This window comes from Pelodiscus sinensis, chromosome 9, assembly GCF_049634645.1.
Source record: "Pelodiscus sinensis isolate JC-2024 chromosome 9, ASM4963464v1, whole genome shotgun sequence".
NCBI lineage: Eukaryota > Metazoa > Chordata > Testudines > Trionychidae > Pelodiscus > Pelodiscus sinensis.
This window is the reverse complement of record NC_134719.1, coordinates 63917169-63937447: the sequence shown is the minus strand read 5'-3', so window position 1 is coordinate 63937447 and position 20279 is coordinate 63917169. Positions and strand designations below refer to the sequence as shown.

Here is a 20279-nt window from a genome sequence, read left to right as displayed (position 1 = left end):
GCTGGAATACCCCAGCAGCCAGCTAGACAGGCCTGCCCCTTCCTGCCTGTTCCCCGCTCGCCCTCCAGGAACTACCTGGGCAGTTTCTAGGCCTCCCCGGGTGCCTTCACCCCTTCCCGGTCTGTGAGAGCTGCACTCCCTGAAAGTCCCGTAGAGATAGATGCTTTGCCCCACATTGGATGGCAAATATTTCATGCAACCCTTGTAATAAAGAGCAACATGCGCGGTGGGCAGAGGAATTCACTTTATTGCTTGTGCATTCGGTACCTCGGGACAGAGCTGGCAGCTTGCAACGGGCCAGGTGCACCATTGACGGCCATCGGTCCCAGCGGGACTAGGAGAAGCAGGTTTGTGTTTGCTAAAGCTCGCGGCGCAGGCCTTCCCTCGTCGGTGCTAGTAATGCAAGTAGTATCCTGTGATCATGAAACTTTCGACTTTTCTGCATTGCTCGAGGGGGCGGAGCGAAAGGCCTTGTTTACCACAGCCTGGAAAGGGCTTAATTAAACCGGTTTGATGAGCCCACCCCACGCCCCTCGGGCTCGAAAAGGGCTCACTTTGGTTTTGCTTCCTCACGTTAGCATTTGCCTAATCCATTTCAGCTGAACCAAACGGAGCCACTCCTTCCCGTGTGGCTCGGTCCGTTTAAACGCACGCTGTTCGTTACATTCGGGGTAACCCGCTGCGTGGCTAAGGCCGGCGTTTCTATGGGGACTGTCGTTCTTAACTTGCTGAAATGGAGTTTTAAAATCTCAAATATAGAGTTTTTAGCCCTCTATTCTTTCAACACAAAGGGGGGAAAAAAAAGCCATGATCAAATGGCTGTTTCATAAGATTCAGGCCCTTCGCACCAGGGTGCAGAAAAAGATACATGAAAGTTATGCAAGCAACCTTCAGTTGTGAAGGTCTCCCATTCTCTCTCCTAATCTAACACCTTTTCAGACAAAAACACCAAATAGCCTAGTAGCACTTTAAAACATGTAGATGGTATCATGAGCTCCCTCTTTTAAAAACAGCGTAAAAAGCTCCCTTCAAAGCCGATAAGCATTATACGCAAGATGGTGGCTCTAAGCATATAATGGCAAAGAGCAGCTGTTTGGAAAGCAGTGTTTTGTTGGCACTCTGAAAGTGTTATTGGCAAGCGGGTGAATATGGCAAAAAAATCACACACATCGGTCAGTAGGTGTCAGCAGTCCATTTGAAAATGTGCGTATTTTTTAAGAATCGAAATAATTCCGCCCCTCCCCCCCAGCCACTAAGTACACCTCCCTTTACACTTAAAAACAAAGTGCTCCTCAAATGCCTCTTGAACACCGATGAACTTGTGTTTAAAAAAAAGTAGGTGGTGGTGCGGGGGCAAACCGACAGTTTCCAAGCTCGCCAAAAGCATGTTTCCAAACTGAGCCGGGAGTTTGCCAGGTTTCAGCCTGTAAACAATTCATTACGAGCCACCAGAGAGAGAAATTTGCACTGAAAAATCCTCCCCCTCCGTCTCGGTTGTAGCGTGCCTAACGCAACGCGAACAAAAATATTGCTTTTGTGAAAGCTGTGGGCCAGAGACTCCATTGACTTCAAAGGAGCTACACCAGGCGTTTCTATCACCCGAGAATCTGACCTCCTTTCTGAACGAGCTAGTCGATGACTGACTCAAGCTGTTGTCTCTTTTCTCAGTAAACAAGAAGCAAGTTACCCAGCAGGCCGAGCAGCTGGCAACGTTGCGCATGAGTCATGGAAAGGCGAGAACCGACTGCAAGACTTATCCTACGCCTGTCATTCCCACGAATGTGTCTCTGCAGAGATGGGGGCAGCCCCGTAGGTAGGTCAACGAGGTGTTTCTTGACTGACAAAGCTAATGGGGGTTCAATGGAAGGTGAGCTTCGGCTGGGTCTTAGAACTCCCAGGACGTCCGCCCTGGATTGTGAGGCCTTTGAGCAGTCACCTTGTGCGGGATGGAAGTTTTAGCCTTGACCTCGGCGGGAAGAGTTAGGCCAATGCCAAGGGCTTTCGAAATCTCCTCCCGGCCCCTTCTCTTTCTACCTCTCTCAGTGTTGAGATTTCTGAACTGGGGTTGATTGAGGCTGAGTAGGGTTGACTGAGGCTCCACCTCAGGTCCAACTGTAGGCCCGAGCTAAATGGGCAGCTAGAAACGTTACAGGGTAGGCCTCACTTTCATATATTCGGCGGAGCAGGACACAGACACATCTTGGGTCTTGACAGGGCCTGGCCTGTAGTTGCTGGCTTATAAAAACGGTCTGGTCTGTCTTTCTGCCTTTCAAACAGGAAATGGGGAGGTTGTGGGAATCAGTCTCCTCACAGCTTTTGTACCCGTAGAACGGCGTTGGTACCGGAGCAATTGCCGATTAAAACAGCGATAACAGCACAACCCCCAGTGTGGGGATAACAATATTGATTATCCCCCTTCCTATATATATGAAGCAGCAATAGAGGCATAGAGGTGGCTTACTCCATTAAAGCGCGTCTGTGCTGAGGGTTGTCCTGAGATTGCGGTGTCTGCACTGCAAAAGGGCACCATTTATGTGCCTAGACAAGCCCTCAGCACTAGACAGAGCCCATGTCCGCAGCTCAAAGTAAAGCAGACTCAGACATTTAGCAACACAACTTCCTGTGAGTTGAAACAGGAGCTTCCGGACCGGAGAGAAGGCCCAGAGAAGACCATCTGACTATCCGTCTGACCCTGCTTTGAAAAATCGTAACCCACAGCTTTGCTAACGAGCGCCAATCAAAGGGGCTGATTTTAAAGAGTGATGATGCGCACCCACAGGGTGTGTTAGCGCCAGTCAGGAGCTGCAGGTGCTCAGCCCCTGTCTGGATGGGACCCCCGGTCTGGTGTATGGCCAGGAGGTTGCTATTTTCAAGGGAAAGGCTTCTCTAGGGAGCATCACATCACATCTCAGAGGACCTGATACATCGCAGAGCGCGGCCTACTGGAGACAGACAAAGACAGCAGCCAAGAGAGCAAGGAGACCAAGGACGGCCAGCCAGTAGGAAACCAGGGCATGGTCTGAGGAACCGCGCACCTCCCGGGTTCTTGTGGGCTTGATGATCCGCGCCTTCTGGGTCAAGATGGCATTTCGGGCTCCGTCCCACTTCCCCGGGCCGGTCAAGCGGAACTGGAAGGGGCTGCAGGGGCCGAAGTACATGGTCAGGGCCAGTCTGGGATCCTTCAGGAGCAACGGAAGGATTCGGGGTCTCGCCCCCGCGCCCTCGGCGAGCTCATCCAGATATTCGATGTGATCCGTCTGCAACGTCTGGCTGCGGCTGGTGCCGAACCTGAGGAGAAAGAACGAAAAGGGGTCTGTTGTAACGGGTTGGTGAGCCACGTCCATTGTATGCCCCAAAGCCTGCAGACCCAGCTTTGCAGAGAACAAGGCCCATGTACTGAACCATGGCGCCAGCTGGTTACGAACTGTTTCTGCAGCCGCACACATCCTGCCCAAAGCATTTGGCAAGCCTGCGCCAAGGTCCACACTTAAGGAGAAAGTCAACTTACGATACACAACTCCAGCTACGAGAATTGCGTAGCTGGAGTCAATGTACCTTAAGCCAGATTTCTGTGGTGTCCTCACAGCAGGAGGTTGATGGAAGAAACTCTCCCTTTGACTTCCCGTATGACCCCGTGCAGAGTGCGAAGAGGAGGAGAAACACCAATTCCTCTCTACGCAGCAGTGGCTCCCAAGTCGAGGGGAGACTCGTAATATTAATCAAGGGATGGTTCATACCACTTGATTCTCTTCTCTCGCCTCTTGACAATGTCGGCCATCATGGTGCTCTCCGAGGGCAGCTCGGTCAGCCCTAGAAAGTGAAAGCAGCTGTTATGACTGAGTATTGAGAATTACAGGGGGACCCAGGCGTCCAAGTTCAGATCTGGGGTTGGGAAGTTTCCTGCCCTGGTCTGTTACATCAAAGTCATTTTCACGTTCTACGACAAACGCGTGGAAGTGTTGCTTTGCCACGGCCTCAACAGGGAAGAGGACTCAATTCTCCATCATGCTGCTCCAGTTTTTCCATGGGGACCATGACACGAGAAATTCACTTAATCTGCCCCTGTGGCATCTGGCTTCAATTCAGCTTGGGGTCTCTGAGGCCCTTCCCCCTGGGTATGTAAGCTCCTAACTTCCCTTCACTCCAGGGCAGTACCTTGGTGGATCCAGGCTTCTGTGCATTCAGAAATGTTCATTAAACATGACAACAGAGCCGTCCTGTTCGACCAGAAGCTTGTGTTACATGTAAATAGCAAATCCTAGCTTACGGATGGCTGAAATCCAAGACAATGTGTTTTTTTCAGCTGACCTCCTCCGTGAGGCATTGGGTTTAAATTATTAAACGTTCCGGAGAGGAAGAAAAGCTTTTTCTGCTCCTCTAATTCCACCTTTCCCTTCCAATGTTAGATGAAAAGGATAAGACATGCTCTGTAGTGCGCTGCTGTCAGCTTTTGTTTAGGTAGCACCTTGAAAATGCAGGATACTTTCCAGAGAAGTCCTTGTAAGTTTACAGAGACCATCCCAATAAGGAGGAATTCTACAGGTTGAACCTCTCTAGGCTGGCACCCTGAGGACCTGACTGGTTCACAACCAGAGAATTTGCTGAACCACGGAAGGTCAATGTAGCTTAGCAGCATTATATATGTATACCTTGGATTGTGCATTTTCCGCTCCAACTCATCTGATGAGGTGGGTTTTACCTATGAAAGCACATGATCTAATACATTTGTTAGTTTCTCAGGGGCCACAGAATGCATCCTTTTTTAAAAATACAGACTAACACGGCTCCCCCGCTGAGACTCTGGGGTAAGATCACCAGCCCTGCTTTCAGATCTCTGGCAGCAAGCTACATTAGAGAGGAAAACATGTTACGGCTGACAGGATCCCCATGATATCTTGTCACGTCTCCTTCGTCACCCTGACCGGAGAATGTCGCTTTCTGATTCTGGTCTCCAGCCCATAGCTTGTGGTTGAGCTAGACCAGAGCTATTCGTCACCCTCACTGTTAAACAAAATAAACCCAAAGCGGCAGAGTGAACGTGTAACGAGGGACGTTAAGGTGTCTGGCTCACTGAGCAGTGGAACCTTTGTCTTTTGAACCTGCCTGGGGCGCCTTCACCACTCTCTCCCCGTCCTCCACGCCCATGGAGCTTTCCTCTCCAAAATCAAGCACAAAACGCCTTGCCGCAGAAGCCAGATGCTCAGTTGAACCCCGATGCAACGGGCAGTCCTACTGATTGTAGTGGCAGTGGGGCCCACTTAAGGCTAACTCTGGTCACATGACTTTACATGTTCACCCTGCTGGCGATTAGTATGCATGCAGGCCTGTAAATGGGGCAACTGATGATTGAAAGGGGCTTGGTGCTTCCGGTCTACTGTGGTAGTGGCCGGAGCCTTGGGCCGCTTTAAATTGCCATCGGACTTTGCTATGGGAGCTCCAATACCATGGTCCGGGTTGATGTCCTGGCCCTGTCCTTTGGCTCAAGTCTCCGCCCCTTCCGCCCAAGTCCCCGCCCTGTCCACTCAAGTCTCCACCCCTTCTGCTCAAGTCTCCGCCCCCACACCTTGCCCGGGGGCCCATAGAAGCCGTTGGCCCCCATGCATGCAGGTATCATAAGAAGCCTGCCCACTTACCCTTAAAGACTCGTGTAGCCCAGCGAGCCTGCAATTCTGCATTGGGCATGATGGGCCCAAGCGGCTGGATGAGGCCGATGACCGCCAGTGTTGGCTTCTCCAGCTTCGGGGGGAAGACGTGTTTGTAGAGCGGGGCCTCGTTATTTTCCACTTTGATGACGGACTCCTCCAGGAAAGGGAACGAGAAGCCGTAACCGGTGGCAAAGATGACAACGTCCACGTTCTCCTCCACCGTCCCGTCTTCGAAGATGGCGGCGGTCTCGGTGAACTCCTTCACGATGGGCCTCACCGCTACGCTGCCACACAGGATGCGGCTTGGAAGGTCATCGTTGAACACAGGCTCTTTCATCAGGGCTCTGGGAGGAAACAAGATGGTGGAGGCCTCTGGTTGGGGGTTGCCGGGCAACGTTGGTACATCCTCGCTCTCCTAAACAACCAGAGGGGTGCCAGGACCAAGTGCCACAGGTCCTGCAGTGTGCCAGCTGTAGCGAAGCTGTTAGTCCTTTCGCTAGATCTGGCATATTGAATGTTAGGAGTCATTAAAAAAGAGTTAGAGAAGAAGACAGAAAATACCTTATAGCCTCTGTATAAATCCATGATACGCCCACATCTTGAATACCACATGCAGATGTGGTTGCCTCATCTCAAAAAAGATATATTGGCATTGGAAAAGATTCAGAAAAGGGCAAGAAAAAATGATGCAGAGTTTGGAATGGGTGCTCAGTGAAGAGAGATTAAAAAGACTGGGACTTTTCAGCTTAGAAAAGAAACGGCTAAGAGGTGATATGATATAAGTCTATAAAATCATGACAGATATGGATGAAATGAATCAGGAAAAAATATTTACTTGTTCGCATACCATAAGAACTAGGGGTCACCAAATGAAATCAATAGGTAGCAGGTTTAAAACAAACAAAAGGAAATTTTTCTTCACTAAGCCACAGTCAACCTGTGGAACTCCTCGCCAGAGGATGTTGTGAAGACCAGGACTTTACCGGGGTTCAAGAAAGAACTAGATAAATTCATGGAGGTTAGGTCCATCAATGGCGCTTAGCCAAGAAGTGTGGGGTAGAAACAGCACATTAGTAATACGCCTTTCACACTGTCATCCCTGTTGTCATAGGGCAGCTGGGCCCAGTACTAGAGTGTCACCGAATTGTGCTCTCTTCAAAAGTTTCAAGCCGCCACAAATGTGACGTATTCTGATTTCTAGGGGGGGCAGAGCACCCACAGTTCTGAGGGAAATGAGTTTACAGGCCTGAAAGCCAGGACGGAGGCATTGTAGGCCGACCTGCTCCCCAAAACTAAGGCAATCCAAGGGAGACTTTTTTGACCATTTCTGTTTAAATGGCTGCATTTCCTCCGGCGCTCAGAGGAAATGAATGCTACGGATCTAACCCATTGCACTCTTCTCCTGGGCGTGCCAAACTCTTACCCACATCGAAATATTTTAATCAACTGTTTTATGAAATCAGAATAAATATTTGCGCTTTCCTGGCAGGACTTGGCTTCCCAAGAGCATTTTCCACATAGTTAAAGACGGCCTTGAAAACCTGCCAAGGAGAGAACTGATTTCATATAAAATAGACCACCCGTCTTTACCACTCCCTCCTCCTCTCTGCTCCCAGCGTTTCTTTGACTGGAGAATGAACATGTTTTGATCTTGGGTCCTTTCCTGGCATTTTAAGCAGAGATGGGCCCGACTTGTCCTCGCTGGAGCCACACTTCAAACCGTCCCAGGTTTGTTTGTTTTTTGGGGCGTGGAGGGGTTAAAGATTGGGGGGGTTGATCTTCTGCAGCGTTATAAAAAGAATGATGTGCATGTGGATTAGGAGAAGACCCGGATGTGCGGGATACAATACATTAAGGGTTCTAAACCCGCATGCTTCAGGGCACAATCTAACCACGACGTGCTGGAGGACAGGAAGAAATGCGTCCGTACGCAATGTGTTCTGCAATTGCTCGCTACAGAGTTTCTTGCCACTTCCCCTGGAGCACAAGGTCCTGGCCAGTGTCAGAGAGAGACTGGGGCAGAGGAACCTTGGGTCTGATCTAGTCTGGCCAGGCCTGTCTTCAGTCAGAGTTTAGCCCGAGTAAGGGGTGGGTGAGGACAACCTCTGCCCTCCGTCATAATGGCACGGCTCCGTGTCTGTTCCCTCCCCAGCTACCCACAGACCAGCAGCCCGGGACAAGCGTGTACCTGTTCAGTGGCACCAAGCCATAGTTTTCATGGTTAAACCACGTGTTCATCTTCCGCTCGTACACCCGTTTCAAAAGGGGCCACGGCAGGACGCTTCTGATCAGATTGCTAAAGCGGGTGTGAAATATGGTGTCCCAGGGGTAGCCGTCATCGTACACCCGGCTCATAACCCACGAGCCTCCTCGGGTGCTGAGGGTCACCTACAGGGCATCGGAGAATTCCACTTGAAACAGGAACCGTCTGCCACTGCGTGCACAATGTTTGCATTGCAAATCCCAGCCAGTGTCTCAGAACAGAGGCGGGGGTGAGTGGTGGGAAAAGACACCCTCCTGAGACTGCTTTTGGAGGCTGATCCCAGACGTACCGGGCTCAAAGGAAGGGAGATCTTGTATAACTCGGGACAGCTGGGTTTGGCTCCCTTTGTGACGGTGGGCAAATTACTTAACCTGTGTGTGCCTCAGTTTCCCCATCTGTACAATGGGGATAAACAGGGGCTTTCTTCCCATCCACACAATGGGTAGTTCTTTTTCCCCACCCTTTGTCCAGCTTGTCTTTTTCAACTGCCGGCTGGTTAGGAATGCACTACTGTTTGGTGTGTACAGCGCCTAGCACAATGGGACCACGACTGCGGTACTGAAATACAGGGAACAAACCACCAATCACAATAATCACAATCAGTCTTTAGAGGCCTTTTTTCCTGCTCCAGAGAAGCAAAGGTTTGGGCGTCAGTACCGGGGATGGGGTGTATTCTGGGCGTTGGCTCCATTTAACAAGTCTCTGTACTGCATCCGGGTCCGTTATGGATGCAGTATATGGACTCCTGCTTTCCACAGCCCTCCCCCCGAGGCACAAAGGCAGCCGGAAGAGTCACCCTACCCGTTTGGCTGTCTGACAGAGCTCCACAGCAATATCCGACGCAGAGTTCCCCATGCCTATCACCACCACGGTCTTGCCTTGAAACCCTTCCGGCGTCTTGTACTCCCGGCTGTGGAAATACTGGCCCTTGAACTTTTCGATGCCTAGGAGAGAAGGAAGGATGGGAATCAGCGCAGAGAGACAGCAAGGCTACGTCTAGACTGCAAGCCTCTTTCGAAAAAGCGCGTCGAGACTACAAGCAGTACTTTCGAAAAAGCAAGCCGCTTTTTCGAAAGAGAGCACCCAGGCAGTCCAGATGCTCTCTTTCTAAAAAGCGGTTTGCATTACACAGCGCCTTTTTTCAAAAGAGCACTTTCGAAAACGGCATTCTTCCTCGTAAAACGAGGTTCTCGGCAGTCAAAAAGACTGCTGCGTTCTTTCCATTTACTTTCGAAAGAACGCAGCAGCAGTCTAGATTCAGGGGAAGTTTTTTCGAAAAAACCCTGTAGTCTAGACACACCCTACGTGATTGTACCCAGCAGCCTAAGTGGGGCAGGGCTTACCCCTGGGGTCACCAGGGTGTCACGGTGAGAGTTACTCCATCTAGCTTTGAGCTAACTGGAGTCCGTCTACACATGCTGTGCCCTGGTTGTAGTGTAGACGTACCCTCAGCTCCAGATTGGGAGCATCTTCCAGTTCTGGGGCGTGCGGCTGCACATTTTGTGGGGATGTCAGTTGATTTGGAGGCTTATGCAGAAAAATTCAGCTCCAAGAGTGCATTGCAACTCTCTTGCCCCCTCCCACAGTTTAGAGACATTGAGATGTAGGGTGTTCAGCTTCAGAAGGCATCTAGATAGGTCTAGAAACAACCATCTAGCTCTAGAAACATCTAGGTATGTCCAGAAACAACGAGACACAAACATATAGACCTAGAAACAAACTTCTAGATAAGTCTAGAAACAACCATCTAGCTCTAGAAACATCTAGGTATGTCCAGAAACAACGAGACACAAACATATAGACCTAGAAACAAACTTCTAGATAAGTCTAGAAAGAAACGCGAGAAACAACCATCTAGATCTAGAAACACGTAGATTTGTCTAGAAACAAAACTTGAGGTAGGTTTTCAGTGGGGAGCAGGATCTTTCGCTCATGGACACAGTGGGCTGAGTGTAGTTCCTACAGCGAGGAGGATGAATGTTGATCGGAAAGACTGAATATCTCCCTCCCACGCTCCACAGCATTCTTTGGAGGTGGGGGCGGGCCGTCTGGGGCAGGACAGAGCACCGAGTGTGGGTGACATAACACAGCGGCTCTAAGTTACCCCCAGAGCTGTGATGCTCCTCATTTGGTCCAGAACTGGGGGAACAGAAAGGTGCCCCCCAACGCCATAGCTGCACCAAACATACCCTCATTGCGGTAGATGTCTGAGTCCTTTGTCTGCAGTCATGTCTCACTCTCAGAGAGTTAATTGGGATGCCAGCTGGCCCGTGCCAAGTGTTAAGAATGGAGCAAACATGTGAGCATGCCTGGTATGTTTGACCAAGCCACTCCACGGTCTAGCTACCTCCCGATGACCGATGATGAATTTTACTTGGGTCCCAGGAGAAAACCATTTAGCTACAGTAGATACAGAACCAGGCCCTGGTCCACAAGAAACACGTCCCACCCTGTGCTTTCCCGGGAAGGTCTGAAAAGATTGGCGAGGATGAGAATGTGTGCGATGTAAACAGTGGGACGGCGATTTGTCAAGGCGAAGAGAAGCGACAGAACAGGAGAGCAAGCAGAGAAAAGAAGAATCGGTTGCAGGAGGGCTGGGGCCATAGGTTCCCTCCCCTGGCTTAAAGCACAAACGTCTCAAGAGAGACAAGCAGGAATAATCCGATCCAGGCACGTCGTTAACGGGTCGGGCAGTGAGGCAAACACTCACACTCCAATGCAGGGATGAAAACCTTTGTTACTCGCTCTTCCTGCTTCTGCAGCTGGTTAGCCTGGACCCCACGTGCCCCCCAGATCTTACCAGGAAAAGACTGCAGCGGGATGTGGGATTCTATGTGGTGACCCATGCAAACCATAATGGCATCAAACGTGGCGGATTCTTGCTTCCCGTCGCTCTCAGTGACAACAGTCCACTGGCCGGTGGTCGGAAAATCGTGGCACTTTCTCACACTGACGACGGTGGTCTGAAAGCAAACCCGAGAAAACACAGCCCCGCACCATATTAGAGGTCAAACAGACCTGCTGGGACTCGGAGGCACTCGGGGACTAGAGGGGAGCCGGACGCCGTATTCTGGTTTGACTTAAAGCAGGAATGCCGACCAAGCAGTCTGCCAGCCAGAAACGGGCTCATTTCTCCAGCCCGCTGGACAGATCTCGCCTTTCCAGAACGCAAGCTTTCATTTGACTTAAAAGCAAGATTGTCGCCTGCAAACAAAACCTTCCAGCTGTGACTGGAATGAAGCCGGAGACAGCTAAGAGACAAGAGAACTAAGCCAGTTCATTTTAACAAGGCGTTCACTCTTATGTCTAATGGTGACATTTTGGCTGTGTCTCCACTAGGCTTTCATGCCAAATGTTTCCTGCTCCGTTGGGGTCAGGGTATCACTGACAGATCCCAGCCATCTGTGGGCAGAATCAAACCCACGACCTCCGGAGCTTAGCTCATGAGTCTCACACAAGCTACCGGCCAGCTGGTTTTTAGCTCCCGTTCTACGCTCCAGAGGTACCAGGTTCGATTCCACCCATTGTCCTTACAAGTGAGACCTCTCGGTTAGTGTCTTTGATCACCAAATTGGCACAATTTGCTGAGTCCGTAGGACAAGCCTGAGCGTGCTTAGTGAAAGGACAGCAGCCCTAGCAGAGGCAGGTTCCTGTTGTGATGGGCGTTTAGTCCCCGTTGCCTAGCTGTGCTAAGCAACTGGGCCCGTAACTGCCAGGCCTGGGTGAGAGGGCGGTAAAAACATCCCCTGCCAGCCATAGCTCATCACGCGGAGTCTGAAAGGGGAAGGTTTTCAGATCACTTAGGTGACAACGATGCTGCTTTTTGTACCTTCAGTTACCGTGCTGGGAGCAGGACACGCCAGGGCGGGAGATACGGAGGAGTAGCGGGGCTCGGGGGGGGGGTGGTCAAAGGGGTAACGCAGGGAGAGGATAACAAGAGCGGGAGCACACAAGGGGCTGATGGGTGGGCAGTAGAGGTGGCAGGTAGCTACTTGACGCTCGCCAGCCACTCCAACCGGGCAGTCGGAATTAGGACGGGGCCCTGCTGGCCAAGAACCAGCATGCAATGGGGCTCTGCTGATGGCCCAGCAGGGGGAACGGCCGGCCCCGTGGGCTGTGGCTGGCCCCATCATCGGCTAGTGGACTCACCCGTCGCTGCTGGCGGGCGGGCAGCTGGCGAGCTGGGATCCGGTCAGCAGCAGGACCCGACACTACTGATGGAAGGGGGCCTGAATATACAGGACACCTGCGGACTGGCTTCACCACGGACCTGTCCCCTTAGAAACAAGACACCTTGTACAGGAGACCCAAAGGGGCCGGAGAATCGGCCTGGGACCTACCTTGAACCGGATGTGTCTCCCCAGGTCAAAGCGCTTGGCGTAGAGTCGCAGGTACTCCAGGAAGCGGGTGTTGTGCAGGAAGTTGGGGAAGTGCTCAGGCATGGGGAAGTCACTGAAGCAGGACATCTCCTTAGAGGAGTTGGTGAAGACGGACTGGTAGATGCTGGCTCGGCCGTCCTCGACCTTGTCCTGGAAAGGACCAGGCAAGAAAAGGTTTCTAGGGAGTGCCACCCGGCCAGGTTTTCCGTGGCGCTGTGGGCCGCTCGTTGAGGCGGGTTCGCGGTGGCCTGGTGCGCTCGCGTCCCACGTCCGAACCACGCCGGTTCCTTTGCACAGATACTCTCCTTCGGGAAGATGCTCTTGTCATTGAGGGTGTGGGCTGGAACTCAGCACGTGCGCTACAGACAGAGCCCGTCCAGCCATAGGATGGGCCGGGGCGTCCGTCCCCGACCATGCGCTTTCAGGGGATCTGTTGCAGCCACCCCAACCACCCTATGGACGGGCCCCATGGGATTACCTACGGTGGGGGGCTGGCGCAGCCCACACTCACCACGGTGGCGGGAGCAGGAGCAACCTGGCAGCCTTCTCCACTGCCCTGCCTCACCCTCCCAGCTCGCTGGGCTCCGCGTCTCAGTGGCAGGGGACGCAGAGCGCCCCGGCCCAGGGCGCTCCGGTTCCCGCTACCGAGGAGACGCGGGCCGCAGCGGGCTGGGAGGGCACTGTGGCGTGGTGGCATGGAGAAGGCTCCAGCTCCCGCTGCTGTGATAAGAGGGTCAGGGGCCCGAGCACTTCCCCAACTTCCTGCTGCACAAGGCTCCCCATAATTCCCCAGGCCACGTTGCTAGGGGCAGGGGTGGAGTGGGGGCGGAGCAAGGGCAGGGCTTGGGGAAGGGGCGGGGCCTGCAGCCAGGGGTCTGCCCCAGGCCCAGGGCCTAGGCCTTGGGTGGAGGGGTTGCCCCAGGCCTCCCACCTCCTTCAGGAGAGCCCTGGCTACAGACTCACTATCACACCTTGGAGACGTCACTAAGGCCCAGATCCAATGGAAGTTAGGAGCCTAAAAACCATGAAGGATCTCTATGGGCCTCTGGTTCTTATCTGCTCATCACGCAGCACACAGGCAACCTGTGGAACTCCTTGCTGGAGGATGTTATGACGACCAGGACTTTAACAGGGTTCAAAAAAGAGCTAGATAAACTCATAGAGGTTAGGTCCAGCAATGGCTGCTTGCCAGGATGGGTAGGAATGGCGTCCCTAGACGGACGACAGGGGAGGGATTACGTGAGGATTCCCTGTTCTGTTCACTCCCTCTGGGACATGTGGCATTGGCTGCTGTCAGCAGACAGGCCAGTGGGCGAGATGGACCTTTGGTCTGACCCAATGTGGCCATGCTCATGTTTTAGGAAGTGGCATTATTCCCTTCTCCTGTATTTAAAGATTTTTTTTTAGATGTTCACGTTCTTTGAGGATGTCTGACTTGGGGCGTGTCATGGATGAACCCACTGGGGCCTTGTGGGGTGGCTAGCACGTGCCAGCCGTGGGGGGATGTTGCAATTGTTGCCTTTGGAGCCCTACTGAAATTGCAGCATCTGCCCAGGCCCGCTGGGACCAACTGCAAGCGGAGCAGCTCTGACGACCTGTGAGCTGACTTTGCACACTTGGGTCACGCTGCTGCAGCCAGGTCACTGTTTCAGGACCATTGTAAATCATTTACCGGCTCTGCCATGTGGCAAGACTCCCTTGTGTCCTTCGGGCTTATTCCTCCTTTGGCAGCCACGCCGGAGACGTGATCATCGCGTCCGCTCATTTGCACAGAATTGCTGCTTTCACTAGTACCATAATCAGCCACATTTCTAACTGGGGCAACCCTGTAATTTACCATTCACGGCTGCTGCCTAATGAAATTATTCTTCTAGGGCAAAAATTCCTCCCTGGCATTACACGGTGGAGAGGGCCTCTCTCACACCCAGCACAGTGTACAGCCAGCTAGCTGGACATCTCTTCAGTTTGGGTCTGTCTGCGAGTCCGTTTGTTCAAGAACTCCTCCTAAACCGGAAGAGCGAGGATCACCAAATTCAGCAGGCGGCTTCCTCTTCTCCTAACTTAAAGCAATGCCAGGGCTTGGTGGTGCCAGGACAACCGGAAGCCCTGGGAAAAGAGCTGTTTTCCGCAACATGCAAAGGGAGAGGCTGCCGTTGGGAGGAATGCAATGGAAAAAGTAATGAGGTGCTGGCCTCGTCTTTCTTTACGATGGGTGAAACCAGCACCCTGAAAGGGTCTGTGTCTATTTTAAGAGCTTTTTATTTGACATTTGGAAACTCATCTTGTCTACAGAATCGGGACAGCTGGAGAACCGGTGGGACTTTGGCATCACAATGAAATAAATGAGCCATCCAGGGGAATGGAAGTTTTCCACGTTGTTGACCATTTATCAAAATTTGGGAGTGTCCCCCCCCCCATCAAAAATAGTTGCCCTTTGAGTGTTTTGGGTCCCACCTATTGAGCGTTTACTGGACGCGGCGGAAGGATGCCTTTGGTAAAGGCTGAAAACCTCTTTCCAGTAGAGCTCGCATTGGCCATCTGCTGCAAACGAACATAATGCAACGTTCCCCACGCCCCATGAGCCCCCCTGCAAAGCCAAGGAAGAGCAGTTGGGTCCTGCCTGATATTTATACAGTAAAACCCAACCAAACCCCCTTTCTCAAACAGCCTGCCACGCCCAGGCTTTGAACCTGCTGCAAGAAGCAGCACAAGAGAGACGTGCTTGTCCCGAAATCCCTCTGCTCGTCCCTTTCGAGGCTCCGGGGCAAGTTCCGGAGCCAGACGGTGATCAGGGGCCCTCGTCACAAGGGAGGAGAACAGGGCGGGTCAGGAGCATCGCAGAGACGGCGTTAAAGAACCTGGACTTCTCTGTGATTTTTCCAGGGGTGTGTCACAGAGCAGGCCACGGAGCTACGGTTGCCAGCCCCCCCGGGTCGTCGGCAATCTCCAGGAATGGCAGATGATTCTCTGAAGTTGATGCGATACGAGGACCCCTCCGGGAATACGTCCAACCAAACCCGGCCACCCCACATGACTGGCCCACAACCGCCTCCCATTGCAGCTGTGCAGCCCTGCACCATTAGTGCCCAGGGCCCGGGCAGGCCGGCAGAGCTGTAGGAAAGAGATCTATATTGTGCCGGCCGGGGATATATACGGAGACTCTGGGGGGGCCTGCAAGCAGAGCCCCTGATGTCACACCGATCTAGGTTCCTCCCGAAACGCGACCCTCTTTCTCCAGTTCCACTGCGCACACGACATGTCCCAGCGCCCTTAGTGTGGAGGGTGCTACCACGTTTCTCCCCCTCCCTTTGGTGTCCCTTCTTGGCGTCTCTCCATGCCTGACCCCGCAGGGGATCAAGGACAGAAGAGGGGAGGGTCCAGTTTTCAGAACCGGCCAGCGTGCCGACTCCCCAAGCAACGCGCCGGCCACTTACTTTGAATCGCCAGAGCCCCCCGATGTCGTCGCTCCTCTCGAAGCAGGTGGGTTCCAGCCCCTCGTCCAGGCAGCCCTTGATGGAGGTCAGGCCGCTCACGCCCGAGCCGATCACCGCGACTCTCTTGGCCATCGCGTCCGGGAGAGCTCACGCCACGCACCACCGGGGACTGAGCGCCTCCTGGCTTCCGCCGAACCTCAGAGGGCTGTGCCGCGGGGAGGGACGGAACGGAGTCTGGCGTGTTCAGGTGAGTGCTGAGGAACGCCGGCGTGGCTGGGAGTGTCCGCTGAAGAGGGCGTAAGAGAAGGAGGCTTTGGATGTGCTGGGGAGGCGGCTGTCTAGGGGTACAAGGCCAGGGCGTGGTTAGGCGGGCTGACCGATGACAGCAAGCAATTTGGGAGATGGGAGACAGGAAATAATGTAGCGAGGACGCAGGAAAGGGGCGAGCTATACCAACTATTCTGTGTGCTCCCACAGCGCTCTCCTTAAACATGTGACTGACCCCACCCCTGCAAGAATAGCATCAGATGAGAGAGGGGGAAACTGAGGCAGGCCAAATGAGTGCCCAGATCTCCTGAGCCCTTCCCCTGGGTGTTGGGGAAGAACAAGGGGGAGTGAGGGGTGAGGCGAAGGCTGGATCTGAGGAGATATTGGGAGGAAGGCTGAAGGAGCCCTGGGGGAGGGCAGGAGGTAAAGGGGACCCCAGGAAAGCGAGGGAAGAGGGTGAGAGGGAAAATGAGAACGTGGCCCATCAGGAAACGGTCTGAAGAGAACCGAGGGCAGCAAAGAGACCAGTGCAAGGGGGAAACCGCAGGATTCTCCAGCGCTCTGATTCAGAGCTACGGAAACGACTCGGGTGCCAGGTTTGGCAGCCAAGGAGAGAAAGAGGCAAAGGGAACGGAAGAGCGGAGCCAAGGAAGAGTGAAACCACATGCCTCCTTTGGTTTCTAGGGGGGGGAGCACCGGGCAGTCCAACACATGCGGGCGGGGGGCATACCACAGCTGCCTGAGGCTTGCAGTTTGGAGGGAGGGCCCGGGAGGGCCACCCTCTCTCCTCCCGCCCCCACACTCTCTGCTGTGAAACCAGAGCGCCGGGGAGTTGGAGAAAGCTTGCAAAAAACAACATGCAAACCCGGTTTGCTCTATATACTCGGGACGTCTCCCCGCCCCCCAGCCCCTCGTCACGATCCCACCCGACTGCTCCCACCCCATCGGCTTGCCCCTCTGCCCCACATGCCACCCCCTACCTGCCCCACAGCCCAACCTTGTGCTGTCACCAGCGTCCCGCTCTCCCTCGCGTTAGAGGCAGCAGCTTGGAGGGGGACATCCTCCTCCTCCGCCCGGGTCCTCCCCCTCCTTGCGCGCCTTCCCAGGGCTTACCTGTGCTTTCCCTTCCCCCGGAGCAGACACGCTGCCTCTTCCCCGGCCAGGAGGAGATGAACACGCCCGACAGCAGCAAGGGGCTTTATACATGGGAGGAGCTAACCTTTCCCTTCCCCAGCCTTTATCTCACTGCTCAGACATGTGCCCGGCCTGCTCCCTGGGGGAGATGCCCCCCCAGTCCCTGGGAGTTTGGGCTTCAGAGGCTGCACAGCCCGACGCGCGAGCCAACCGGGGCCGGGAGCCGGGGGGATGGGGCCAGGGTGGGCCGCCTGCTCTGCCAGGGGTCATTTTGCCTGGCGGATACGAACCCTTCAAGCCCGTCGGGCGGAGGCTCCGATTCAGTTAGTGGGTCTCGACGGAACGTCTGGGGGGACGTTGGACCCAGGACGGGGCGTGGGGCTTTGCGCCTGGAGTCCTGGGAGGCGGGGGGAGATCCCCTCGCGGGGAAGCTGGGAACCGCGCGCCCCCATGTGCCCTCAGGGCTGCGACCCCCGAGGGGGAGAGTCTCTCCGGTTTGGCCGCGGGGGGCTGGCAGGGCTCATCGGGGAGCCAGCCCGGGTGGTTCGGGCTCCAGCAGGCCGGCTGCGGTCAGGCGCCTGGCAGCGATAGCGAGGCAAGTCGAAATACCTGGCTCACCCCAGGGCCCTCCCGAGGGGCGCGAGAGGCCTGGGGCAACACACCCCTGAGCCCCAAGCACTGGGGGCAGCCCCCCTGCACCTCAGTCCCCATCCACCCCTTCCCCAAGCCCCCCTTGCTCCACTCCCACCCCCGCTCCTCCCCCTCCCCTGAGCTATGTGAGCTGGGGCATTACCTGGGATGCCTGGCGTGGGGTGGCCGTGTGGCCTCCCCACACTCAGCACAATGGCAGGAACCAGGGCCCCGGCCCCAGCCTGCTCCCCTCAGCCCGGCGTCGGTCGGGTGCAGCGGGCTGGGCCCGGGGCCGGTGGCTCCTCTCGCCGCCGCCTGGAGAAGCGGGGGGCTGGGAGACGGGTGCTGCAGCGGAGCAGGCTGCCGGGGCTCCCCCCGCTGTGGTGAGTGCCGGGGGGCCCGGCCCCTGTTGCTGCCCCGCACCATGGCCCGAGGTAATCCCTCAGGCCACCCTGGGCCCCGGCGGGTCCCATCCATAGGGCGGCTGAGAGCCCCGCTGCCCTGCGTCCCCCAACAACCAAACTTCAGGGCCACTGGGTAGGCGCTTGAGCCACAAGATTTGGCTCCATCGTCCCCTTTCCCAAGCAGCGTCCGTGACCCGCCCGGCCCCTACCTGGGTCGCATGGCCTGGATCTCCACATTGCACACGGCTCGCACTCCCCTGCATTCCTCTCATACCGGCCTCGCCCGGACGCTGAGGCGAGCGAGCTGCTGCGGCTTGGGCCGGGGGCTAGAGTCCAGGCGGCAGTGTGCGTGGGGGGGGACAGTGGGGCCAGGGGGATGGGGTGGCCCTGGGGAGCAGCAGAGGCCAGGGGGATGGGTGGGGAGGGGTGGGTGGCCAGGGGACGACAGGGGGTGGGTGGAAGCCCAGGGAGGACGAGAGGAGGCAGTGGGGTGGGGAACCTTTTTGGGTCAGGAGCTGCTGACCCACAGAAAAATCAGTTGGCGGGGGGGGGCCCAAAAGTAAGAAGCAGAGAGAAGCAAAAAAAAGGGAATCTCCCCACATTCCCCTCACACACTGAGCCTGGGGGGAGGGGCTCTGGCTAGAAGATTTTGTGGGCCCCCCTCGGCCCTGGGGGTGGGGTCAAAAAGGAGGGGTTCAATGTGTGGGAGGGGGCTGCCGGGAAACAGGCTTGGGGTGTGGGGTCTGGGAAGAGCCTCGGGGGCCGGATCCAAGCAAGCCGGGGAAGTTTCCCGGGTTAATGAAGATCCCACGTGAACCGGATTTCATTAGCTGTCTAGCGCTGTCTGTGGTCACGTCTCACCTTCTTTTCACTCCCCAGAGTTGTGTGCACACTGAGCAGCGGGGATGGGGAGGACTGGGGAGGACCAATCCTGCATCCTCCTCCCCCGCCATGATGTGCACAGAGCAGTGGCCGTGCCGCCAAGTTCGTTCTATGAATTCCAAGTTTCTGACCCGGCCCCTCACTCACCCCATCCCTACGCCGCCCGCTTTCCTGTCACGCCCAAGTGCTGCTGGGGGAACCTGCACTAGTCTCCTGGCTCCAGCTACCATTTCGGCCGGCCGTCTGGACTGTAGTGCTCCCTGGGCCCAGGGCTCCTCTCCATCCCCAGCATCCTGCCCCCACACAGCGTCGGGGACGGACTGAACAGCCGTGATGGGCTGGAGAAGCTGGCCCTGGCTGCAAGAGTATTTGGGGGCAGGACTGAAGGAATCAATCAACTTTTTACAGTGGCCGTGCATCCAAATGGCTTTAAATAAAATCAGCAGGGAAAATTGCCCATTCAAACAGGGTCAGGGGTTTGGTTTGGACCTTGCCCACCGTCAGAAGTACCCCAGCAGCGAGGTCCCCATGCTGCATAAAGCTGGCATTGGATAAAAGAAAAGCAATCTAAAACGCAAGAGAGGCCTGAGGCCTCTGTACCTCAGCGTTCTTGGCTGGTAATGGCGTTGTATCCAGTACGTTGTAAATCCCTGCAACTCTGCTAAAAGATGTAACTGAGGCCAAGAGTCGAATGAGAAGCAAAAAGAGGCCTGTCCGTGTCTAGGAAGAAAGAGAACAGCAGCTAGAGCTGACACACTGTCCTTAGCCAGATGCGGAATATGCAGTTGCATGGGGCACCTGAAAATTTGGGGCACTGTTGGGTCTTAGTGTCCACCCACCTGCCTCTTCCTACCCCCGTTCTATGGCTCTGCTTCCTCCAGAGAGGATCTGGTTCATTTCCAAGGGAAAAGGCCTGCCAGAACTTTTAGCAGAACATAGAACTTGTGAAAGAGCCATTGACATGGTAATAAAACCAATTAACGGGTGTTTGCAACGCAGAGGTGCATGCTGTCAGTTTTTGACTGTACTGTGATAATCAACAGGAGCTTCGTTTAAAATGTGCTTGAAAAATATTATATTAGTGTGTTGCTGAAGATTATAAAGAAAAATCACCTCTCTGAAAAGTCATCCTCCCCTTGGCTATTGGAAGGCATAGTTTAATAGTACTGCGTAAGGCCCCAGACATTGTGGAGAAACTGGAGACGGTCCAGGGAAGAGCAACAAAAACAAAGGTCTAGAAA

General features: G+C 54.6%; 1 protein-coding gene across 1 annotated transcript; it reads right to left on the bottom strand.

Moving 5' to 3' along the window:
- Positions 1–227: 227 nt before the first annotated feature.
- Positions 228–15856, bottom strand: LOC102455575 (dimethylaniline monooxygenase [N-oxide-forming] 2). Its single transcript, XM_006128795.4, has 8 exons — positions 15722–15856; positions 12249–12437; positions 10709–10871; positions 8710–8852; positions 7834–8033; positions 5634–5989; positions 3738–3810; positions 228–3288 (listed from the first exon to the last, which is right to left on the bottom strand). Exons 1-8 carry the CDS (start codon positions 15851–15853, stop codon positions 2940–2942), a joined length of 1605 nt encoding a protein of 534 aa, XP_006128857.2. The 5' UTR covers positions 15854–15856; the 3' UTR covers positions 228–2939.
- Between the last annotated feature and the right edge of the window lie 4423 nt (positions 15857–20279).

What these genes read in the sequence shown, in the direction of transcription:
- LOC102455575 (XM_006128795.4), bottom strand. Translation starts at nt 15,853, where the DNA reads ATGGCCAAGAGAGTCGCGGTGATCGGCTCGGGCGTGAGCGGCCTGACC. An exon ending in GGGGGCTCTGGCGATTCAAA is followed by an intron (nt 12,438 to 15,721) that starts GTAAGTGGCCGG and finishes GGTCCTTTCCAG; the next exon opens with GACAAGGTCGAGGACGGCCG. An exon ending in GGCTTGGTGCCACTGAACAG is followed by an intron (nt 5,990 to 7,833) that starts GTACACGCTTGT and finishes GTTTCCTCCCAG; the next exon opens with AGCCCTGATGAAAGAGCCTG.